Below are 19,178 nucleotides of genomic sequence, written 5' to 3'. Positions count from 1 at the left end.
CGTTCCAATTCTAAATCGTAAAGCCCACTGATGACACCCCGAGTTGGATAAAGCATTAGGATACGCGCCCGCCCGACCGGCACACGGCAATCACACTCGCATTTTCTGCAGGAAATGCACATCTCTAGTTATTATTATTATTCTGCCCGTTTTTTGTCCGGCTTTCTTCGTCCGCAGTTTTCGAGATATCGACCCCGTTCCAACGCCAAATCGTCCGGCCCATACGGGAATCAACTGCTTGTATACAGGTTTTCGATCCGCCCGCTTGTTCACCCGCCACGCCCGTTTTTCCGGAAATTTTGTCCCATTCACTTCCATTCATTTTTGAAAAAATTTTGAGATATCGACGCCGTTCCAACTATATATCGTCCGGCCCGTTATTGAAATAACTTCTTGTTTTTTGCTTTTCAAACCGCCCGCCCGTTCACCTGCCACGCCCGTTTTTTTACCGTTTTTTGGTCCCATTGACTTCCATTCATTTTTTCTGAATGGTTGTTGAATGGTTACTTCTACAACCTTTATTTAACCTATAAGAGTCCCATTCACTTCCATTCATTTTTTGAAAGTTTGAGATATCGACGCCGTTCCAACTCTATATCGTAAAGCCCCCTGATGTAACCCCGACTCAGATACAGCATGGGGATTCGAACCCACGCCCACCTGCCACGCCCGGTTTTTGTCCCCATTCACTTCCATTCATTATTTGAAAGTTCGAGATATTAACGCCGTTCCAACTCTAAATCATAAAGCCCACTGATGTTACCCCGACTCAGATACAGCATGGGGATTCGAACCCACGCCCACCTGCCACGCCCGGTTTTTGTCCCCATTCACTTCCATTCATTATTTGAAAGTTCGAGATATTAACGCCGTTCCAACTCTAAATCATAAAGCCCACTGATGTTACCCCGACTCAGATACAGCATGGGGATTCGAACCCACGCCCACCTGCCACGCCCGGTTTTTGTCCCCATTCACTTCCATTCATTTTTTAAAAGTTCAAGATATCGACGCCGTTCCAACTCTAAATCGTAAAGCTCACTGATGTAACCCCGACTCAGATACAGCATGGGGATTCGAACCCACGCCCACCTGCCACGCCCGGTTTTTGGTTCCATTCACTTCCATTCATTTTTTGAAAGTTCGAGATATCAACGCCGTTCCAACTCTATATCATAAAGCCCACTGATGTAACCCCGACATGGGTACAGCATGGGGATTCGAACCAACGCCCACCTGCCACGCCCGGTTTTTGTCCCCATTCACTTCCATTCATTTTTTGAAAGTTTGAGATATCGACGCCGTTCCAACTCTAAATCGTAAAGCTCACTGATGTAACCCCGACTCAGATACAGCATGGGGATTCGAACCCACGCCCACCTGCCACGCCCGGTTTTTGGTTCCATTCACTTCCATTCATTTTTTGAAAGTTCGAGATATCAACGCCGTTCCAACTCTATATCATAAAGCCCACTGATGTAACCCCGACATGGGTACAGCATGGGGATTCGAACCCATGCCCACCTGCCACGCCCATTTTTCAGCTCCATTCACTTCCATTCATTTTTTGAAAGTTTGAGATATGAACGCCGTTCCAACTCTAAATCGTAAAGCCCACTGATGACACCCCGAGTTGGATAAAGCATTGGGATACGCACGCCCACCCGACCGGCACACGGCAATCACACTCGCATTTTCGCCGGAAATGCACTCTCTAGTTGTTATTGTAATTATTATTCATGCAGAACTATTTAATGGTACAGTTTAAGGTGGCAAACAGACTGACCCTAACCCTAACCCTAACCCCCCCCGTGTTATCTTATATCAGCTAATGTTTGACAAAGCAGATCACGTTCAGTCGTTAATGAATGTGTTTGGTTTCTAGGTTTCAGAAACTGAACATGTCGTGTCTGCAGGCAGAAATCTCCACAACCCTCCACCTGATTCTGCAGCACTACGTCACAGAGCTCGAAGCTGTAAACCAGGTCTCTGCTGGTCTAAAGATCTGAGGATCATTGTCACACTAAAAGAACAACAGAATTAACATTAACTCCTGTGTTTATATGTGTAGCACTATCAGACCTACAGAGAAGATCCTCCCATAGGCAGAAACATGCCTCCAGTGGCGGGCAGGATTGTCTGGGTCAGGCAGCTGTTCAGCAAAATACAGGAACCCATCAGTTACATTGAGGTGCACACAGACTTTATGAACGCTCCTTGTTTTTAAAGGAACATTTCATATTGTGCTACACTGCTTTCATAAGCCTCCCTGACTCACTGTTTCATTTATTTATACAATCACTATGATTTGTTGCTAGTGAAAGGTCCTGCAAAATAATCTAATGCTAATAATTCAGTATAATTAAAACAAAATAGCTCAATCATTTAATAAGAATTGTTAGTAGAAGTCCCAGTAAATGTGTATTTGGAACAGTTCAGTTTTATGTAATAATTAAAAAACATTTTCACCATATACACCAAGTACTTACACATGCTGTATAAACAATATGCAGAAAAACTCAGAGGTCCTGTCCACATCTGAGGGGCAGGATGTTGTGCAGCTGTACAACAGGTCTGCAGCGGTGTTTGTGGAGTTTGAGATTCTTTACTATACAGCCTGGATGAACAGGTTCCCACAGTTGGAATATGGCAAGTATCTTAAGCGTTTCTGTTACATTTGAACCCTAAAGGAATGATGGAAAACACTCATGATTTTACCTCTTTTACAGCCCTGTATGAAACCCTGCTTGTTCGCGACCCAGAATCAAAGAAACTGCTGGTGAACAGTTCTACAATAAACGAGACATTACGAGAGATTAAATGCTTGATTAAACTGGGATTGAAGGTTCCCGAGAAGGCTCTGTATATGTTTAGGACAGAGAAACACCTAAAGACAACACAATTCAGATTAGAGGTGGGAAAAAATGAGCTTTCAGTTCATTCACTTTACAACAAACCTGCTAATCACAGTGAACTGTGTGTGTGTGTGTGTGTTTGGTTTGTGATGTGTAGACGTTTATCAGCAGTTATGAGGATACGCTTGAGGAAATTCCTGCTATGTTTTACAGTCTGATGATATCAAAAATAAAAAAGGTATGATATTCTTCTCACTGGCTTTTATATCTGATAAATTATTAAATAGAATATATCAACATGTAAATATGAATTAATGCCAGATCAGTGTTTTTCGAACCCTGGGTGGGTCGTGAATCAGACAAAGTGGGTCGCAGAGAAATGGAGGCTTTATATTACATCTTGTAAATCACAGTGAGACCAGATACAGTAAATAGCATTCTTTGTGTTGCCTGGGTTGTGTAAAAAATCATGGACAAAATGAATTTGGGTTGCTTAAAACCCTGGTCTAGATTAAGTGTCTTATCACAGTGTGCATCAGCTGGGTCTCCCTTAAATTTCTTCCATGGCTTGTTTCACACTGTAGGTCTGATTGCTTCAGAGTAAAGCAGAATACACAACAGCAGTAAGGGCCTGGGCTTGATTCCCCTAGGTCTAGGGTCCTTTCTGTGTGGGGTTTGCATGTTCTCCCTGTGTCCAAGTCCAAGGACATGCAGTCAGGTTAACTGGAGCTACTAATAATTGCCCTAATTGTGTGTGTGTGTCTGTCTGGGGTGTTTTCAGCATTTTGCCTGGTGAATCAGACCCACTGCAGCCCTGACCAGGATAAGGCAGTGGTAAAACAGAGAATGAATGATTATATTATCTAATGCAGTTGCTCTGTGTACCAGGTGGACTCTGTGCTTCGTCAAGGCTTGGTGTTTCTCAGCTGGTCGTCTCTCATCCTGGACACATTTTTCAATGATCTTGATGCTGCCATGGCTGAGCTGCAGCATGTTCTAAAGAAGGTACATTCTGAGTGTGTATGTGAGAACAATAGTGACATGATTAACAGTATCTTCTAACTGCATGTAACATGTTCAGGTGACAGATCTTTGCGAGATTCGCATTGAAGGTGTTTTACACAACATCTCCGAGACTGTCCTCATCGCCCTGCCAGAGGACAGAGCCTCATCTCTACAGGACCTGATTACCACCAACGAGGTAACGTCATGTTACCCCCAGCATTCGGGATGCTTAAGAATACTTTATGATGAAGTAACATTTAAATCTGATACAGGCTCAGACTAAGCTGTGGGCTCAGACTCTCAACCAAAAGAGCAGCCACGTAGAGGAGGCAGTGAAGGAACTGACTTTAATCTTCAGTGCTATTTATGAGCCAAAAGAAAGCAAAGACCCGGCTGAGAAACCTAAAGGTATTTTGATTAGATTGATCTGAACAGGCCTTGCAAACGTTTCTATATAAACAGAAGTAACGAAAATGATGCTGTTTTGTATTTGTAGGACACAAACGTGTTGCATTCTCAGAAGATCTGGGCTCATCAAACGATAAAGACAGGTTCAAGGCAGAAGCCCGTGAAGCTGATAAAGACGAAGACTTTAAAAACGTAAATGCTGGGTCCACTATTTGTCAGCTAAAATAAATACTTCACCTATAGTTAAGATTAATCTATAACTAAAATACTGCCTGTAAAACAAACTGATATATATATGTATATATGTATATAATATATATAGACCTTCTAGTTAGAGCTTCCCATGTTCTACATAAATCAAGGACGGTGTTAAATAAGTACAGGATGTCAATTTATCACATGGCTTCAGCTACCCATCTCCCTTTAAGACATATCCAATCATGCCACTGTAGATGCTTGCCTGCCTGGTAGCACCTCTGAGTTTCGAACCCCTGATCTCAGCAATAGTAGGCCAAAGTAAATGACCACTGCTCCACCTAATATTTGTTATACCAATGCACCAAGTGAAATGTTAACCACTAATACCCTGAAGCCACCGTATTACTGTCTCACACACAAAACCTTTAGCTGTAAATGGTAAGCAACACAGTGATGTGCATCGTGTACTCATACTTCCCCGTGGAGCATCAGACACAACAGTAACACTTCTGCATCGCTTTCACTAGCAATCTGGTTTCTGCTTAGCAAACAGCATTCTCTTCTTCTTATTATTTTTATTTTTATTATCACAAGTAGTTCACAGTTCCAACAAGGAGCTGGCAAATCTGATCCAACAGAGGTGCTAGCAAATCTGTAAGTGTGAAACTGTAATAAAAAGAAACATCTCCACCTGGAACAAATGAAAGTTCAACCAGGCGCAGGTGACTGTCTGTTACGCGGAAACAATGGCAACCATCTGCACCTCCATGCCTTCTCTCCCGACCAGATTTGGAAAGGCAGAAAGACATTATTCTGTAATCGAGCCACACCGTCAATCTCCACCTAGTTCTGTTTGGCCTGCAAGGGCACCAGTTATGATGTAAAACATACCATGTATAAAACAAACAATAACAATTTTATGTTCATGTGATAAAGAGACCTAAAAACAATGTAATTACATTTAAATCATTTTTAGATTTAAATCATTAATGGCCCTGCTGTTTATTTTCCTGGTTATTTGTAGGAGTGCAGAGAACTGTATGCTCACTTCAGCGCAAAACTTCTGGACGCTTTGGTGAAGGCCACATGTTTGTCTCTGGACACGTTAAAAAGAAGATTGTTTATTTCCAGGTGAGAATGAACATGTTTCACCATGTAAATAAATCATTAAAAAATACACAAAACATTTAAAGCAGTAATTTTTTCTTTCTAGCTCATCTGGCGGCCATCCCAGTGTCTCAGATGAGGTGATAACTTTAATAAAATCTGAGATCCACCTGACCATACCCAATGTGGTAAGTGTTTATATTACTAATGCTTTACTCTGTGCTGTTACTGAATCTTGGAACCATAAGCACATTGAGAGTTCTGTGTTCTGATGAAGGTGATGATACCGAGTCTTGATAAGATCCAGCAAGCAATCATTCACCTGGTGCATCTGGTGCTGGAGGTGAGCCGCGGCGTGGCATGCTGGAAACAGGATTGCCGCTCAGACGACGTTGGAAAGTCTGGATGTAAGAGGCGGCATTAACAATCATTAAGAATCTTCCACGGTTTCCCTTCAGCTTGATGCATTTGGAGTTGTTTTGTTTCCTGCAAAAAACAGAAAGACATATTCTGTACTGTAAAGTCCGGAAGCGTATTGCTGCCACACAGATGAAAAGAAATGTCAGTATGTTGTTATAAAGAGAATCAAATTTTACTTCATGCTTTTTTTACTTCATGAGTTTTGGTGTCACTGAGCAGCACAGATGATATTTTTATCACTATTTAAACACTGCGAAGGATTCTTAAATCTTAGTCTTTATATAGACGTAAAAACCGCTCACATATCTTAGACATGCACTATTCCTAATGGAGAATCTTGATCGGCACAGCAAGCTACAAGGTTACAAGCTACAGCATCTTAAATGTCTTCAAGCTGGGTTCGGCTACGCAGCATTTAAGGAAATGAACTTTTCTCGTTATTACGACATACTGACGGCTTTTTTTTCATCTGTGTGGCAGCATGGGCACCAGGTGTAAACCAAAGTATAATGTACACGCCTTTGTTAATATGTTTTTAATTGGTTCTAATCGATTATAAAGGCTAACACAGCTTTTTAAAGCACTAAGGCTGTGAATGTTAAATAAAGATCGTGAAATAATTCCAATAAAACATTATTAACTTTTTCTCCTCGTTTTAACATTTGAAAGCATCCGACATTTTGAGTTTAAAAACGTTTAAATGGAAATTTCTTCTCTAGCTGGGCGGCTGAGGAACTTCTTCCAGAGTGTTTCTGAAAACAAGGATGTGTGCAAGCCTGTAGGACTTCTAATGTCAGGGGTGAACCTCCTGGGTAAACAGCCCGGAGATGTGCTCAGTCAGTTCAGAGCCTTCAAAGTAATCTGGGATCAGGACCGAGACGACCAAGTCAAGGTAGCTCAACACTCAACTCAACTTATTAATGTAAAACGGACAAAACTACTGGACTTGGATAAACAATTACAACATGTTAAATTTGTCACAGACATTGATTAGATCAAACCCAGGTCATCAGTCCATGTCACTGTGCAGCTCTCACTTTCTCAGCGGCACCGATGTGCCACCTGAATAGATCATGTTATGTTTACATTTTGTTAGGTGTAATACAGCGGTAATACAACAGTAATACTCAGGCGGCAGGTGTTTCCAAATATTGTGCCGGCCTCATGATTGAGGAGCCGACAAATCTGTGAATAAGAAACCATGATGAATGGAAACACTTCCTACTGGAGTGACGGGTGACTGCTGTTGATCTGCGCCTTCATGCCCCCTCTGTTAGCCATATTATAGCTCCCAGTAGATGGACTTGTTACAGATAGAATGTGATATTCTGCTGGAGTTTTTTACATTGTTAAGGAGGATTGAAAATAGTTTGTAAATGGTGATTATAAGTGGAATAAACACCCAAATTTTGAAGAATCACATTTTAAAGACATCACTATAACAGTGTACATTTGTTTAATATGAAATCATAAACGCATGTTTGTGTTTTCTGTCAGGAATTCATCAGTAGCAACCCCGACCTATACCTGATAAAGGAGCAAATTTTACACTATGAAACGGTTGAACAGGAGATCGCGGACATCACGCCCATCGTCGTTTTAGGTGGAATGGAATTGTCAACAGGTAAAATAATACCAAATATTCACATTAGCTATTACAGTTGAGGTTTTTATGTGTTATGTGTGAAAAATGGCACATTAATGTCATCAAAGCTGCAGTGCATCACTGGTTTTGTTTAATATAATTATATTGCACTGTTAAATATTGAAAAAATAGGTGGATTGAAGTTAGGGTTGGGATGTGCCAGGTACGCCTATTCCACGTCTTCTGTGCATACGGCTGGTTCAGCTCAGACTCTGAAGTCATAACCTTAAATCCTACAGAATTTTACAGTGTTGCTTCATTTATTCACATGCTTGTTGTTTGTGTTGGTGATGTCTGTAGCTCCACTGAAGATGTCCCTGAGTGTGGAAGCGAAAGCCTGGAAACTGATGCTGTGCAAGTACGTACAAAAGGAATACAAGAAGAAGCTGATGGACATGATCGCTTTCATTAGTGAGCAGCAAAAAAAACTCTCACGCCCTATAGCTGACCTGGACGACGTGAGATTCGCTATGGAAGCCCTGTCCAATATCCGGGACTCAGAAATTATAATGGACATGACCATGGGGCCCATCGAGGTCCGACATAATGATAAGCCATATTTCTCATCCTAATCTTACTAATCTATGGTTTATTTTAGACATGAAATTGATTAGTGATGTTTTTAGGAAGCCTATTCTATACTAAACAAGTTTGAAGTGGAAGTGACGAAGGAGGAGGCCGAGGGTGTGGATACACTAAGATACTCTTTTGCTAAACTGCAGTCCAAAGAGGTACGTTCCTCATTCTCAACTCAGATTCCACAGTGTCTGTCTTTATGAAAGATCCATCACAGATGATTCATGGCTGATTCTTCCTTCATTTAAACATTTATTCAATCATTTATCCATTCTGGTCAGGGTCACCGTGGCTCTGGAAAGCAGTGAAAACACTGCTGGTGATGCCCTAGGTCTAAGTAATGTGTTTAGTAGTGTGTTATTAACTGCAGTCCAGCTTATATGAAATATATACACCGATGAGGCGTAACATTATGACCACCTTCCTAATACTGTGTTGGTCCCCCTTTTGCTGCCAAAACAGCCCTGACCCGTCGACTCTGACACCTTTCTATCAGAACCGGCATGAACTTCTTCGGCAGTTTGAGCTACAGTAGCTCGTCTGTTGGATCGGACCACACGGGCCAGCCTTCGCTCCACACGTGCATCAATGAGCCTTGGCCGCCCATGACCCTGACGCCGGGTTTACCACTGTTCCTGACCACTGCAGACCGGTAACACCCCACAACAGCTGCGGTTTTGGAGATGCTCCGACCCAGTCGTCTAGCCATCACAATTTGGCCCTGAAATGTAACCTTCGAGGATAAAACATTCACTTGCTGCCTAATATGCCCCCACTAACAGGTGTTGTGATGAAGAGATAATCAGTGTTATTCTCTTCACCTGATAGTGGTCATAATGTTATGCCTTGCCAGTGTATAGTTATACCCAGTAGTATAGTATTACCCAGGAAATACATCTAAACAGTGTGCCAGTGCATCACCAGGCATCCCTGAATACCTTACCCTCTCATTTACTTGCATGAGATATGTTTGTGGAAAACATACCAAACTCCTTATAGACCATTTAAAGCGTTGCTTTGAAATCGAGTCCTCTGTTCTTTCTAAAACCATGTTACATATTCTGGTGTTTTAATGAAACATGTGGGAGACGAAGGGACAGCATTTAGATGAAGTCTAATGTGTTTTTTATATAAAACCCCTACACAGAGAGCAGTCCAGCATGAACTGGTCAGTGCGCAGCCCAAGTTGAAAGAGAATCTCCTGGAATCAGTCGGCACGTTTCAGAATGACTTGATGACTTTCGGCCAGAAGTATGAAACGGTGAGCAATCAACTCATTCCTGAGGGCCACACTGACACTTTTGTTTCAGACCCGAGTCCATCTAATTGTAAGGGTGCAGGGATTTAAGTGAGTTCGGGAATAGAATAATGCAATTGACTAAATAAATCATCTTATTTTTTGTTTGAAGTAAACAGCAGACAATGAGACACTGACTAGCAGATAAACTGAAACACTTTCTTTAAGCATGATGTGCAAATAAAACAAGTACATATTTATTTAAGAACTATTGAAATGTATTTAAAAGTTAATTCTTCTGTATATAAGCAAGCAGCTTCAATTACAAAGTAATTATACCTACACAATTAATCTATTAAAGGAGCAAATATAAGAATAATAAACATTATTAAGTGAATATGTTTTGTCACCTCTGATGTTTCTGCTTTTGTATTTGTCACTAGTCATTGTTAAAATAAAGACAAACTAAAGTTTAAACACCACCCGGCCATAATAAAAAAAATATCTGGACAAAAAAACAGACAGGTTAAATTAACTAGCCAAAGATCTGAACAAGCAGCAACTATGTACAGATAATTGTCTGGTTTGAGTTTTGTCCTTGTGTGGCATGTCATCTTTCTGGTTGTTTGCTGCTGATGGTTTTCTCACTTCCCCTGTCTGGTTCCTGCAGTGATCGTCTGAGTTACACTTGCTGGCGGAGCTGCCCAGACGTTTTTGTTTTGTTTGTGCTTGTGTCTGTCTCTGTGTTCTCAGTGTTTCTGCTCTCACATAAGCTTTTTTGTCCTCGAGTCACTTTAGGCTGTGGCTTTGGTATGGTTTTGTGAATTTAAAACTGAACCAGTGATATTAACCGACCAAAGTGTGTGAGAATCACATTAGATTAGAATAAATAGAAGAAAGCCGATCATAAGAATATTATTATAAAACGGATAGTTCCGGTCCTAAAATCTGATTGGCTGAGCCGCGTTCGAAGCCGTTGTAAAATCCCCGATAAACTCACACCTATGACCGCCTCACATCATTTATTATATTTTATGTTGACCGCCGTTTTATAAAAGCAATAAGCCACTCCGCTTCGCGTCGTACCAAAAACGTCATCCCCGTGCTAAAATCACAGTAACGTACGGCCTCTCGTGGCTTATTGCTTTAATAACCTGTTGTATGACACTTAGCGATTCATATATGGTTCCTTGTCTGTCTGATATCAGGAAGGCCCGAATGTTTCAGGCATTTCACCTGAGGAGGCCAGCATCAGACTTCAAATCTTCCAGGTATGACAGATGCAGAATTCAAAATGCTTTTATTCATTATTCTTTCTATATAAATCTCTCACACCTCGGCTCGTTTATACTTATAAATATTATTCATGTGACATTAGGTGGTCCCAGACATGCACTCAAAAGCAAATGTATTATAACTGTTTCAAAAACTTACTGTAATCAATACTTAGGAATATAACTCAGGTGGGATTAAGCCGGATAGGGACTCTCTCTCATAACTGATGCAATTACGACCTCTGCTGGCTAATTGATGGCACCTGCACAGAGATGGGAAAAGAGTACTGTCAGGGTGTGTCTCTCCGTACACAGTGCTGATCCGCATTGCACTCGTCAAAGTGTAGGTGTTAAGATGCATACCGCTGCTGCCCGCTTGTCGGAGGGGGCGTGTGGTAGCTTCTTTCTCCTCAGTCAGAGCGGGGGTCAGCATTGGTGGAGAGGAAGCGTGACACAATCGGGCAATCGTACGCGCTAAAAGGGGGGAAAAAGGGAGAAAATGCATAAACAAAATATTATATATATATAAATCAGCCAGACTAATGCCGACTGTACATCTAACCATTTTATATTAAATATAATTTTATTCCACCTTAAACGTGCTCTGATATTGATCTCAGACTGGGTTTGATAACCTGTGGAGGAAGTTCACCACATATTCTTCTGGAGAACAGTTGTTCGGCCTGCCCGTCACTGAATATGATGTTCTACAGAAAGCTCGGTAATTACAGTCTGTCACTGTCTGGTAAACACTCTCCAGAAACATGATGATGCTCACTGCTGATTGGCCTAAAACATGCATACAATTCTGTATTATTCCCGTGTCACTTTTCTATTCTATTATAATGGTGTTCCTCTCTCTTATGTTATTGAAACTAGGAAAGAGCTCGGGCTTCTTCAGAAGCTGTACGGCCTCTACGATGCGGTCATGAATAAGATCAGCGGCTATTACGAAATCCTCTGGACCGAAGTGGATATTGAAAAGATCAACACGGAGCTTTCAGAATTCCAAACCAGGTAACCGTCGCGACTCTTGCACAGTGTTACAGCAGCAGCTCCTCTCAGAACTGTAAGAACTCCTGTGTGTTTTGAATTGTACTCAGATGCCGAAAGCTCCCCAAAGGACTGAGAGACTGGCAGGCGTTTTTAGATCTGAAGAAAAGGATCGATGACTTCAGCGAGTCGTGCCCTCTCCTGGAGATGATGGCTCACAGAGCGATGAAGCAGAGACACTGGGAACGCATCGCTGACCTGACGCAGCACAAGTTTCACGTGGATTCGGACACGTTCTGCCTTCAAAACATAATGGAGGCCCCACTGCTGAAACACAAAGAAGACATAGAGGTAATGCTACACTGAGGCTCTGTGTATGTAGACACTGATCAGTCATAACATTATGACCGCCTTTCTAATATTGGCCCCCCTTCTGCTGCCCCATACACAACAACCCGTGATGCTCTGTGTATTCTGACACCTTTCTATCAGAACCAGCATGAACCTCTTCAGCAGTTTCAGCTACAGGAGCTCGTCTGTTGGATCCGACCACACGTGCATCAATGAGCCTTGGCCACCCATGACCCTGTCGCCGGTTTACCACTGTTCCTGACCACTGCAGAACGGGAACACCCCACAAGAGCTGCAGTTTTGGAGATGCTCTGACCCAGTTGTCTAGCCATCACAATTTGGCTTTTGTCAAATTCCCTCAGATCCTCACGCTCGCCCGTTTTTTTTTTTATATCAACTTTCAGGATAAAATTTTCACCTGCTGCCTAATACACCCCCCCCCCCCCCCCCCCCCCCCACTAACAGGTGCCATAATGAAGAGATAATCAGTGTTATTCTCTTCACCTGTCAGCGATCATAATGTTATGCCTGGTCAGTGTATGTAGATACTGGTGTCTTTTGCTCTTTAGATGACATACATTGTTTTGGGTTCATTTAAGCTATCCCTGTGCTAAAGTCATGCTTAGTCTAACCAGGGTTTGAAAGAGACTTGTGTTATAATGATGACCTTACTTTTCTCCTCACACTAGGACATCTGCATCTCAGCAGTAAAGGAGAAGGATATCGAGGCCAAGCTGGCACAGGTGGTTGATTTATGGTACAGTCAGTTGCTCACATTTATGGCTTTTAAAGGCAGAGGAGAGCTGATGCTTAAAGGAGCTGAGACGGCAGAAATCATCACTGCCATGGAGGACAGTCTGATGGTGCTTGGATCACTTCTAAGCAACAGGTAAGTTTCATCAGGTTCTGTTCATGTCTCACACACTGATGTTCTCATTAGAAATAACAGTCTAGACTAGCACTTTGTAGATTTTTTGGTATTGCTTTGACCATTGCTTTGATGAAGTTTAAATATAGAGACTATTCTCCTTTATACGGATGTATAGGGGTTCAGTAAGCTTAGCAAGCTTAAACAAATAAAACAGTGATGACTTCTGTCTGTTTAAACACTGGAGCATAGTCATAATGCACATAAAACTTTCTTTGTTATGGTAATTTTGGTAGATTGAGGGGTGCAAGTCATAATTCTGATGATTCTACAGATTCATTATAGGGTAAATTAGTTTAGTATTTCATTGAACTTAATTAATCAAACTAAAGTTTATTTAACTGTGTAGTGGGCGCTCTGTGTGGGTGGCACATGGGTAAATAAGATAAGATAAGATTCCTTTATTGATCCCCATGGGGGAAATTCGAGTGTTACAGCAGCTCCAGTACAGTGTAAGTAGAGTAAATACAGTAAATGAAAATAGAGTAGAATAAAATAAAAAATAAGGAAATTATCAAATAAATGATGGTAAATAAAGTATGGTAAATAATGCTCGCTTACTACCACTGGCATCCAGGGTTCAGTGCTATCGGTCAGTTCAGCGTCTACATACAGGCATGATTGGCTATGCCTGAGGTGGGGGGTAGCCAGGACCCTGCAATGGATCGTCGTCCTGTCGGGGGTGTGTTACTGCATTGCGCCTGATATTTCCAGGACCCACCAAGACCCTGACCAGGATAAAGCAATGGTAAAAATGAAATGAAACTGTGTAGTTCAATTTAATTTTGTGTTTGTACGATTTGTGTAAATTCTATTTATTTAAAGTATCCTCCAGGCCACCCAAAGAGGACGGGGGTCCCTGCTGAGTCTGGTTCCTCTCAAGGTTCCTTCCTGTATTTTTAAGGGAGGTTTCCTTGCCACTGTGGCCCTCGGCTTGCTCAATAGGGGTTTTTGATCTGTTGGTCCCGGACTTTGTAAAGTTGCTTTGAGACAATGTTTATTGTAAAAAGCGCTATATAAATAAATGTGACTTTACTTGACTAGTAAAAAACTCTTTTTAAGGAAGGGACACAACCCAACACTCACAGCTGTAATCGATCGAACCAGTTTGTTTCAATCCCAGGCAGTGGTGCTACCAACCTGGCTGGGCAACCAACAGGCACATTAGGTTTCATTGCAGCTGTACGGTTGTGCCCTTCGTTGTCTGGCCGAAGCACCTGCACTAGCGTTGCTCATGATTTGCTTAGCGTGGCAGCACTATATGAGACTCAGCCACTGGCAGGTGAATAGATGTGGCAGCGACTGGTAATCTCTGTTTGATTTCTCTGTACATAGATACAACACTCCTTTTAAGAAAGACATCCAGAACTGGGTTTTTAAGCTCTCCACATCATCAGACATCATCGAGCAGTGGCTGCTTGTTCAGAACCTGTGGGTGTACCTGGAGGCCGTGTTTGTGGGTGGAGACATTGCCAAGCAGCTTCCACAGGTACATCATTAATCTGCAGCCTGTATGTTTACTCACCTGTAATCATGAACTGCTTCATTTACGTATTATTACCTTGTAGGAAGCGAAGCGCTTCCAGAACATCGATAAATTATGGATAAAGATCATGCAGAGAGCCCATGAGATCCCCAGTGTGGTGCAGTGCTGCGTGGGAGATGAGACCATGAGCCAGCTTCTACCTCACCTGCAGGAGCAGCTTGAACTCTGCCAGAAATCTCTCACAGGGTATGAACACAGCCCCACACTGTACAGGGTGTCGATCTATTTCAGGGCAGAAGAAAACCCATATGGACAAGCGAAGAACATACAAAACTTCTCATGGTGGATGTATATCGAGCAACAAGTGGCAGTGGTGTAGCTTGAACCAGCTTATATATTGCCCATTGACCAAAGGCACGGATCAAACCTAGGTCTGCAGAACTCTGGTTTCACCCCTTCTTATTATTCAAATGATTCACATGTTTCAGACACAACCGCTGAAATTCATGATATAAAACTATAATACTGTGCAGCAGCAGTTTAGGGAAGGTCCTTTCTGTTCCAGCATGACTGCGCAAAGAAGCTCCAGTGTCCTGCACAGAGCTCTGACCTCAGCCCCACTCAACAGCTCTGGGATGAACCAGAACATTAACATCGATGCCCAGTCGTACTAATGCTCTTATCACTGAGTGGGCACAAATTCCCATACTTCAGAACAGAGGCTGTTGTTCGAGCTAAAATATCACACAGAGGTCACTAGATAGGGCAAGCCGTAGCCTGGCGCTTAGGGTACTGGACTAGTAACCAGAAGATCGCTGGTTCAAGCCCCACCACTGCCAGGGTGCTGCTGTTGGGCCCTTGAGCGAGGCCCTTAAACCTCAATTGCTCAGACTGTAGACTGTAACTGTACTGTAAGTCGCTTTGGATGAAGTCGTCTGCTAAATGCTGAAAATGTAAATAGGATGTCTAACACGCTCACGGTCCAAATACTTTTGGCCATATAGCATGCATCTGTGTAGGCATGAACACAGTGTGAGCCATGTCTTTTACATGATAAATCACTAGATCAGTGCTAACTAACTAAACCTGGACATACAATTCAAAGCAAATGTCCTATTTATTTTTTTATTAATTAATTTATTTATTTAATTGAATGTAGAAAATGTCAGCAAATCACTGATTTGATGCTAACAAACAAACAAAAACACTCACATTATTATTTTCCTCACTGTCCACACATCCCTCATCCCAAAACCCTGTATTATTACCGTGCATTAGTGAGGCTTTATCTAAGCACATGTGACAGCAGCTGTCTCAAAACATCTGCATCATCAGGCTTCACCTGTTTCTGTACAGCTACCTGGAAAAGAAACGACTGCAGTTCCCCCGCTTTTTCTTTGTGTCCGATCCTGCTTTACTGGAAATCCTCGGACAAGCCAGTGACTCTCACACCATCCAGGTACGAGCGGCGCACCAGTATAAACGCTCTCCACGTCAGTCCAGCTTCATAACCATCTTTGCACTCGTGATTGCAGGCTCATCTCCTGGGAGTGTTCGACAACGTCAGTGAGGTGGAGTTTCATGTCAAGGACTACGACAAGATTTTGGCGGTGATCTCTCAGGAGGGCGAGAAAGTACCCGTACGTATCAGCTGGAGCTCAGAAGTGTGCGGTTGTATTTATTTCCACACACACAGGGGAACAGAGTACAGATGAGAAGTAGGGGTGGGTGATGTTTCCAAAATCCTTCATCTTATCACGTCAAATAGAGATCAGTCGTAGTTAGTGATCAGCCAGGATTATAAAGGGCAACGGTAGGTGAGGCTGGGACAGTGGGAGCCTAGTGGGTGGAGTTTTAAGCTGTCAACTGAAAGCTTGAGAGTTCGAATCCCGGCTCTGCCATGCAGCCACTGTTGGGCCCTTGAGCAAGGCCCTTAACCCTCTCAGCTCTAGGGGCGCTGTACGATGGCCGACCCCAGCTTTGACCCAAGCTTCCGAAACAAGCCGCGATATGCGAAGAAAGAATTTAGTCGTTCTGTACGTGTGTATATGTATATATGACAAATAAAGGCATTCTATTCTATTTTATTGTTGTGTTAAAAACACTATATAGACAAAAGTATTGGGACGCCCCTTCTAATCTTTTAATTAATGTGTTTTAGGCACAACAATCTATAACATGTGTAATAAATCAATTATACAAGAAGTCATGAATTCAACTTTGCAGCAACAGTTTAGGGACTTCTCTTTCCTGTTCCTGTTCCAGCATGACTGTCCCCCTACATGAAGAAAAGCTCAATTTAATGAAACTTCACATGCTGCCATCATCTGTACTACTGAATGGACACAAATTCCCATAGACATACCACAAAGTCTAACCCTAGAAGCTTCTTAGTAAAGCGACTGTTCTACCTGAAAAAGTCACTTTATTTTAGACAGTGTATTGTCTAAGCAATTAGGGGTTAGGGCCTTGCTCAACAGTGCCAACCTGGCGGTGGTAGGGCTTAAACCAGTGACCATTTGGTAACTGGTCCAGTACCTTAACCACTAGGCTACAGCTGCCCTTAGTGAGGCGTTTTGCAAGCTCATGGTCAGGTGTCCACATACTTTTGGCCATACAGTGTAGATCCAGTTGCCTCTTACCTTATTTGATGTTATGTTATGACATTTTTTAATGAACGATCTGAAGTAAAGACTCTCGCAACCTGTGAGTTAATGAAATAAATTGATGATAGAGATAAACAGTGCACCTCTAGTGGTGTGGTATTTTATATATACATTATATATACATCCTACTCACTAAGAGGAAGAACCAGTAATAAAGTTTTTATTTCTGTGTTGATTATGATAATTGATTTGGATGGAGCTGCTCTGATGTGCTGTGTGTGTTTACCAGCTGGACAAACCAGTAATGGCGCGCGGTCCTGTGGAACTCTGGTTGGGAGAGTTACTGGTGCAACAGCAAGCCTCACTGCACTCAGTCATAAAAGCAGCTCAGCTGCAGATTAATGAGCCCGACTTCCAGCTCCTCACCTTCCTTAACCAGGTCCAAGCTCAGGTACGCAACAGCTCAGAGCGTGCGTATCATAACAATGCGTATAACATATAGCACAGCCTTAAAAATACATGCACCGGTGATGTTCCTCTCCTTCAGGTGGGCCTGCTGGGCATTCAGATGCTCTGGACTCGAGACTCAGAGGAGGCACTGCAGAATGCCAAGAAGGACAAGAGGGTCATGTCTGTGACAAACCAGAAGTTTCTGGATCTGCTGAACACGCTGATAGCACAGACGACTCACGACTTGTCCAAGTTCGAGCGTGTTAAGTTTGAGACGCTGGTTACAATCCACGTCCATCAGAGAGACATTTTTAATGATTTGGTAAGAATATGACTTCTGTAATCACGTGATTCCTTTTATGGCATGTTTATCAGCATCTTTATCCTGGTCAGGGTCGCTGTGGGCTCGCTTTCACCGGAACCCACCCATCTCAGGACTTCAGCTATCCCCACACTCCTTAGACATAGCTAATTATATCTGTGTAGACGCCTCGCACCGCTGAGGTTCGAATCTGGATCTCAGCATGAGTGTGATAGACCTCTGCACCACCCGAGCACCCAGTCCTTTCATTTTATCTTTATATCTTTATATTCTGGCTTATAAAAAGAGAGTTATTAAATTAACATCATTGTTTATCATCATTTTTTATATTTTTGTTGTACAGTCTTGGGCAAAAAAGGTAAAAATGGAGTCAGAAGATGTTTTGAAAACATTTAATCATCTAGACATGTTACTTTGAGTTTTATATCAAGCATTGAAATCCGTTCATGAATTTTTCTGTGTATAAGAAGATTTTCCACCCAACCGAGCAGTGCGGAACAAACGGTGGCTCAGATCTTCCTTCTGGATCATTTTCTGACCGGCCAGTTGTTGTTAGGACCATTATAAGGAATTTTGGGTTGTGTGCACACACCACACACACACACACGTAGTTTACGATGAAATAAATCTCTTTCCTCTCTGTGATGTTATCTGTTCAAAAAAGCATCACACTTTTTTACCCACCCATTTTATATTCCATACAAACATGAATGTTTACTTTGTCTAGCGTCAGTAAATCCTTACCAGCGTGTTATTATTTTATATACTAATAAATACAAGGTTAAAGCGCAGTTGTAGTCTGTATCAGGAATAGAATTAACCGTAGCCCTGTGCTTGTTAGGTGAAAATGAACATCAGGTCCGTCGGTGACTTTGAATGGCTGAAGCAGAGCAGATTTTATTTCCGGGAGGATCAGGATCACGTCGCAGTGTCGATCACGGACGTCGACTTCATCTATCAGAACGAGTTTTTAGGCTGCACGGACAGGCTGGTCATCACTCCTCTAACAGACAGGTGCTTCTACTCGTCCTTTAGGAGGTCCTCGTGTACATTCAATAGAAATAACAATAATGTTTTTCTCCCAGGTGTTACATTACCTTAGCTCAGGCGTTAGGTATGAGTATGGGCGGAGCTCCTGCTGGTCCGGCTGGGACGGGCAAAACCGAAACCACCAAAGACATGGGCCGCTGCCTGGGGAAGTACGTCGTGGTCTTTAACTGCTCCGACCAGATGGACTTCAGAGGACTGGGCAGGATTTATAAAGGTGATTTTATTTAGTCAGTCAACACGGCGCTACACTATCTGTCTCGCGTGTGT

At 42.4% G+C, this 19,178-nt stretch overlaps 1 protein-coding gene and 1 long non-coding RNA gene across 2 annotated transcripts; both read left to right on the top strand.

The window, feature by feature from the left end:
* The first annotated feature begins 4,007 nt into the window (after positions 1 to 4,007).
* On the top strand, positions 4,008 to 6,598 carry LOC134320317 (uncharacterized). The gene is made up of 5 exons (XR_010013681.1): positions 4,008 to 4,056; positions 4,133 to 4,268; positions 4,357 to 4,460; positions 5,491 to 5,597; positions 5,680 to 6,598. It is a non-coding gene; the product is annotated as an uncharacterized LOC134320317 (long non-coding RNA).
* A 95-nt stretch (positions 6,599 to 6,693) lies between these two features.
* Positions 6,694 to 19,139, top strand: LOC134320443 (dynein axonemal heavy chain 8-like). Its single transcript, XM_063001827.1, has 17 exons — positions 6,694 to 6,885; positions 7,491 to 7,617; positions 7,939 to 8,174; positions 8,265 to 8,369; positions 9,362 to 9,475; positions 10,660 to 10,722; positions 11,346 to 11,446; positions 11,605 to 11,742; positions 11,829 to 12,069; positions 12,759 to 12,958; positions 14,333 to 14,486; positions 14,566 to 14,729; positions 15,840 to 15,942; positions 16,019 to 16,123; positions 17,379 to 17,540; positions 18,703 to 18,875; positions 18,947 to 19,139. Exons 1-17 carry the CDS (start codon positions 6,694 to 6,696, stop codon positions 19,137 to 19,139), a joined length of 2,571 nt encoding a protein of 856 aa, XP_062857897.1.
* Positions 19,140 to 19,178: the final 39 nt, after the last annotated feature.

Source organism: Trichomycterus rosablanca, chromosome 9 (genome assembly GCF_030014385.1).
Source record: "Trichomycterus rosablanca isolate fTriRos1 chromosome 9, fTriRos1.hap1, whole genome shotgun sequence".
In the NCBI taxonomy this organism is placed as follows: Eukaryota; Metazoa; Chordata; class Actinopteri; order Siluriformes; family Trichomycteridae; genus Trichomycterus; species Trichomycterus rosablanca.
This window is presented reverse-complemented; position numbering and strand designations above follow the sequence as displayed.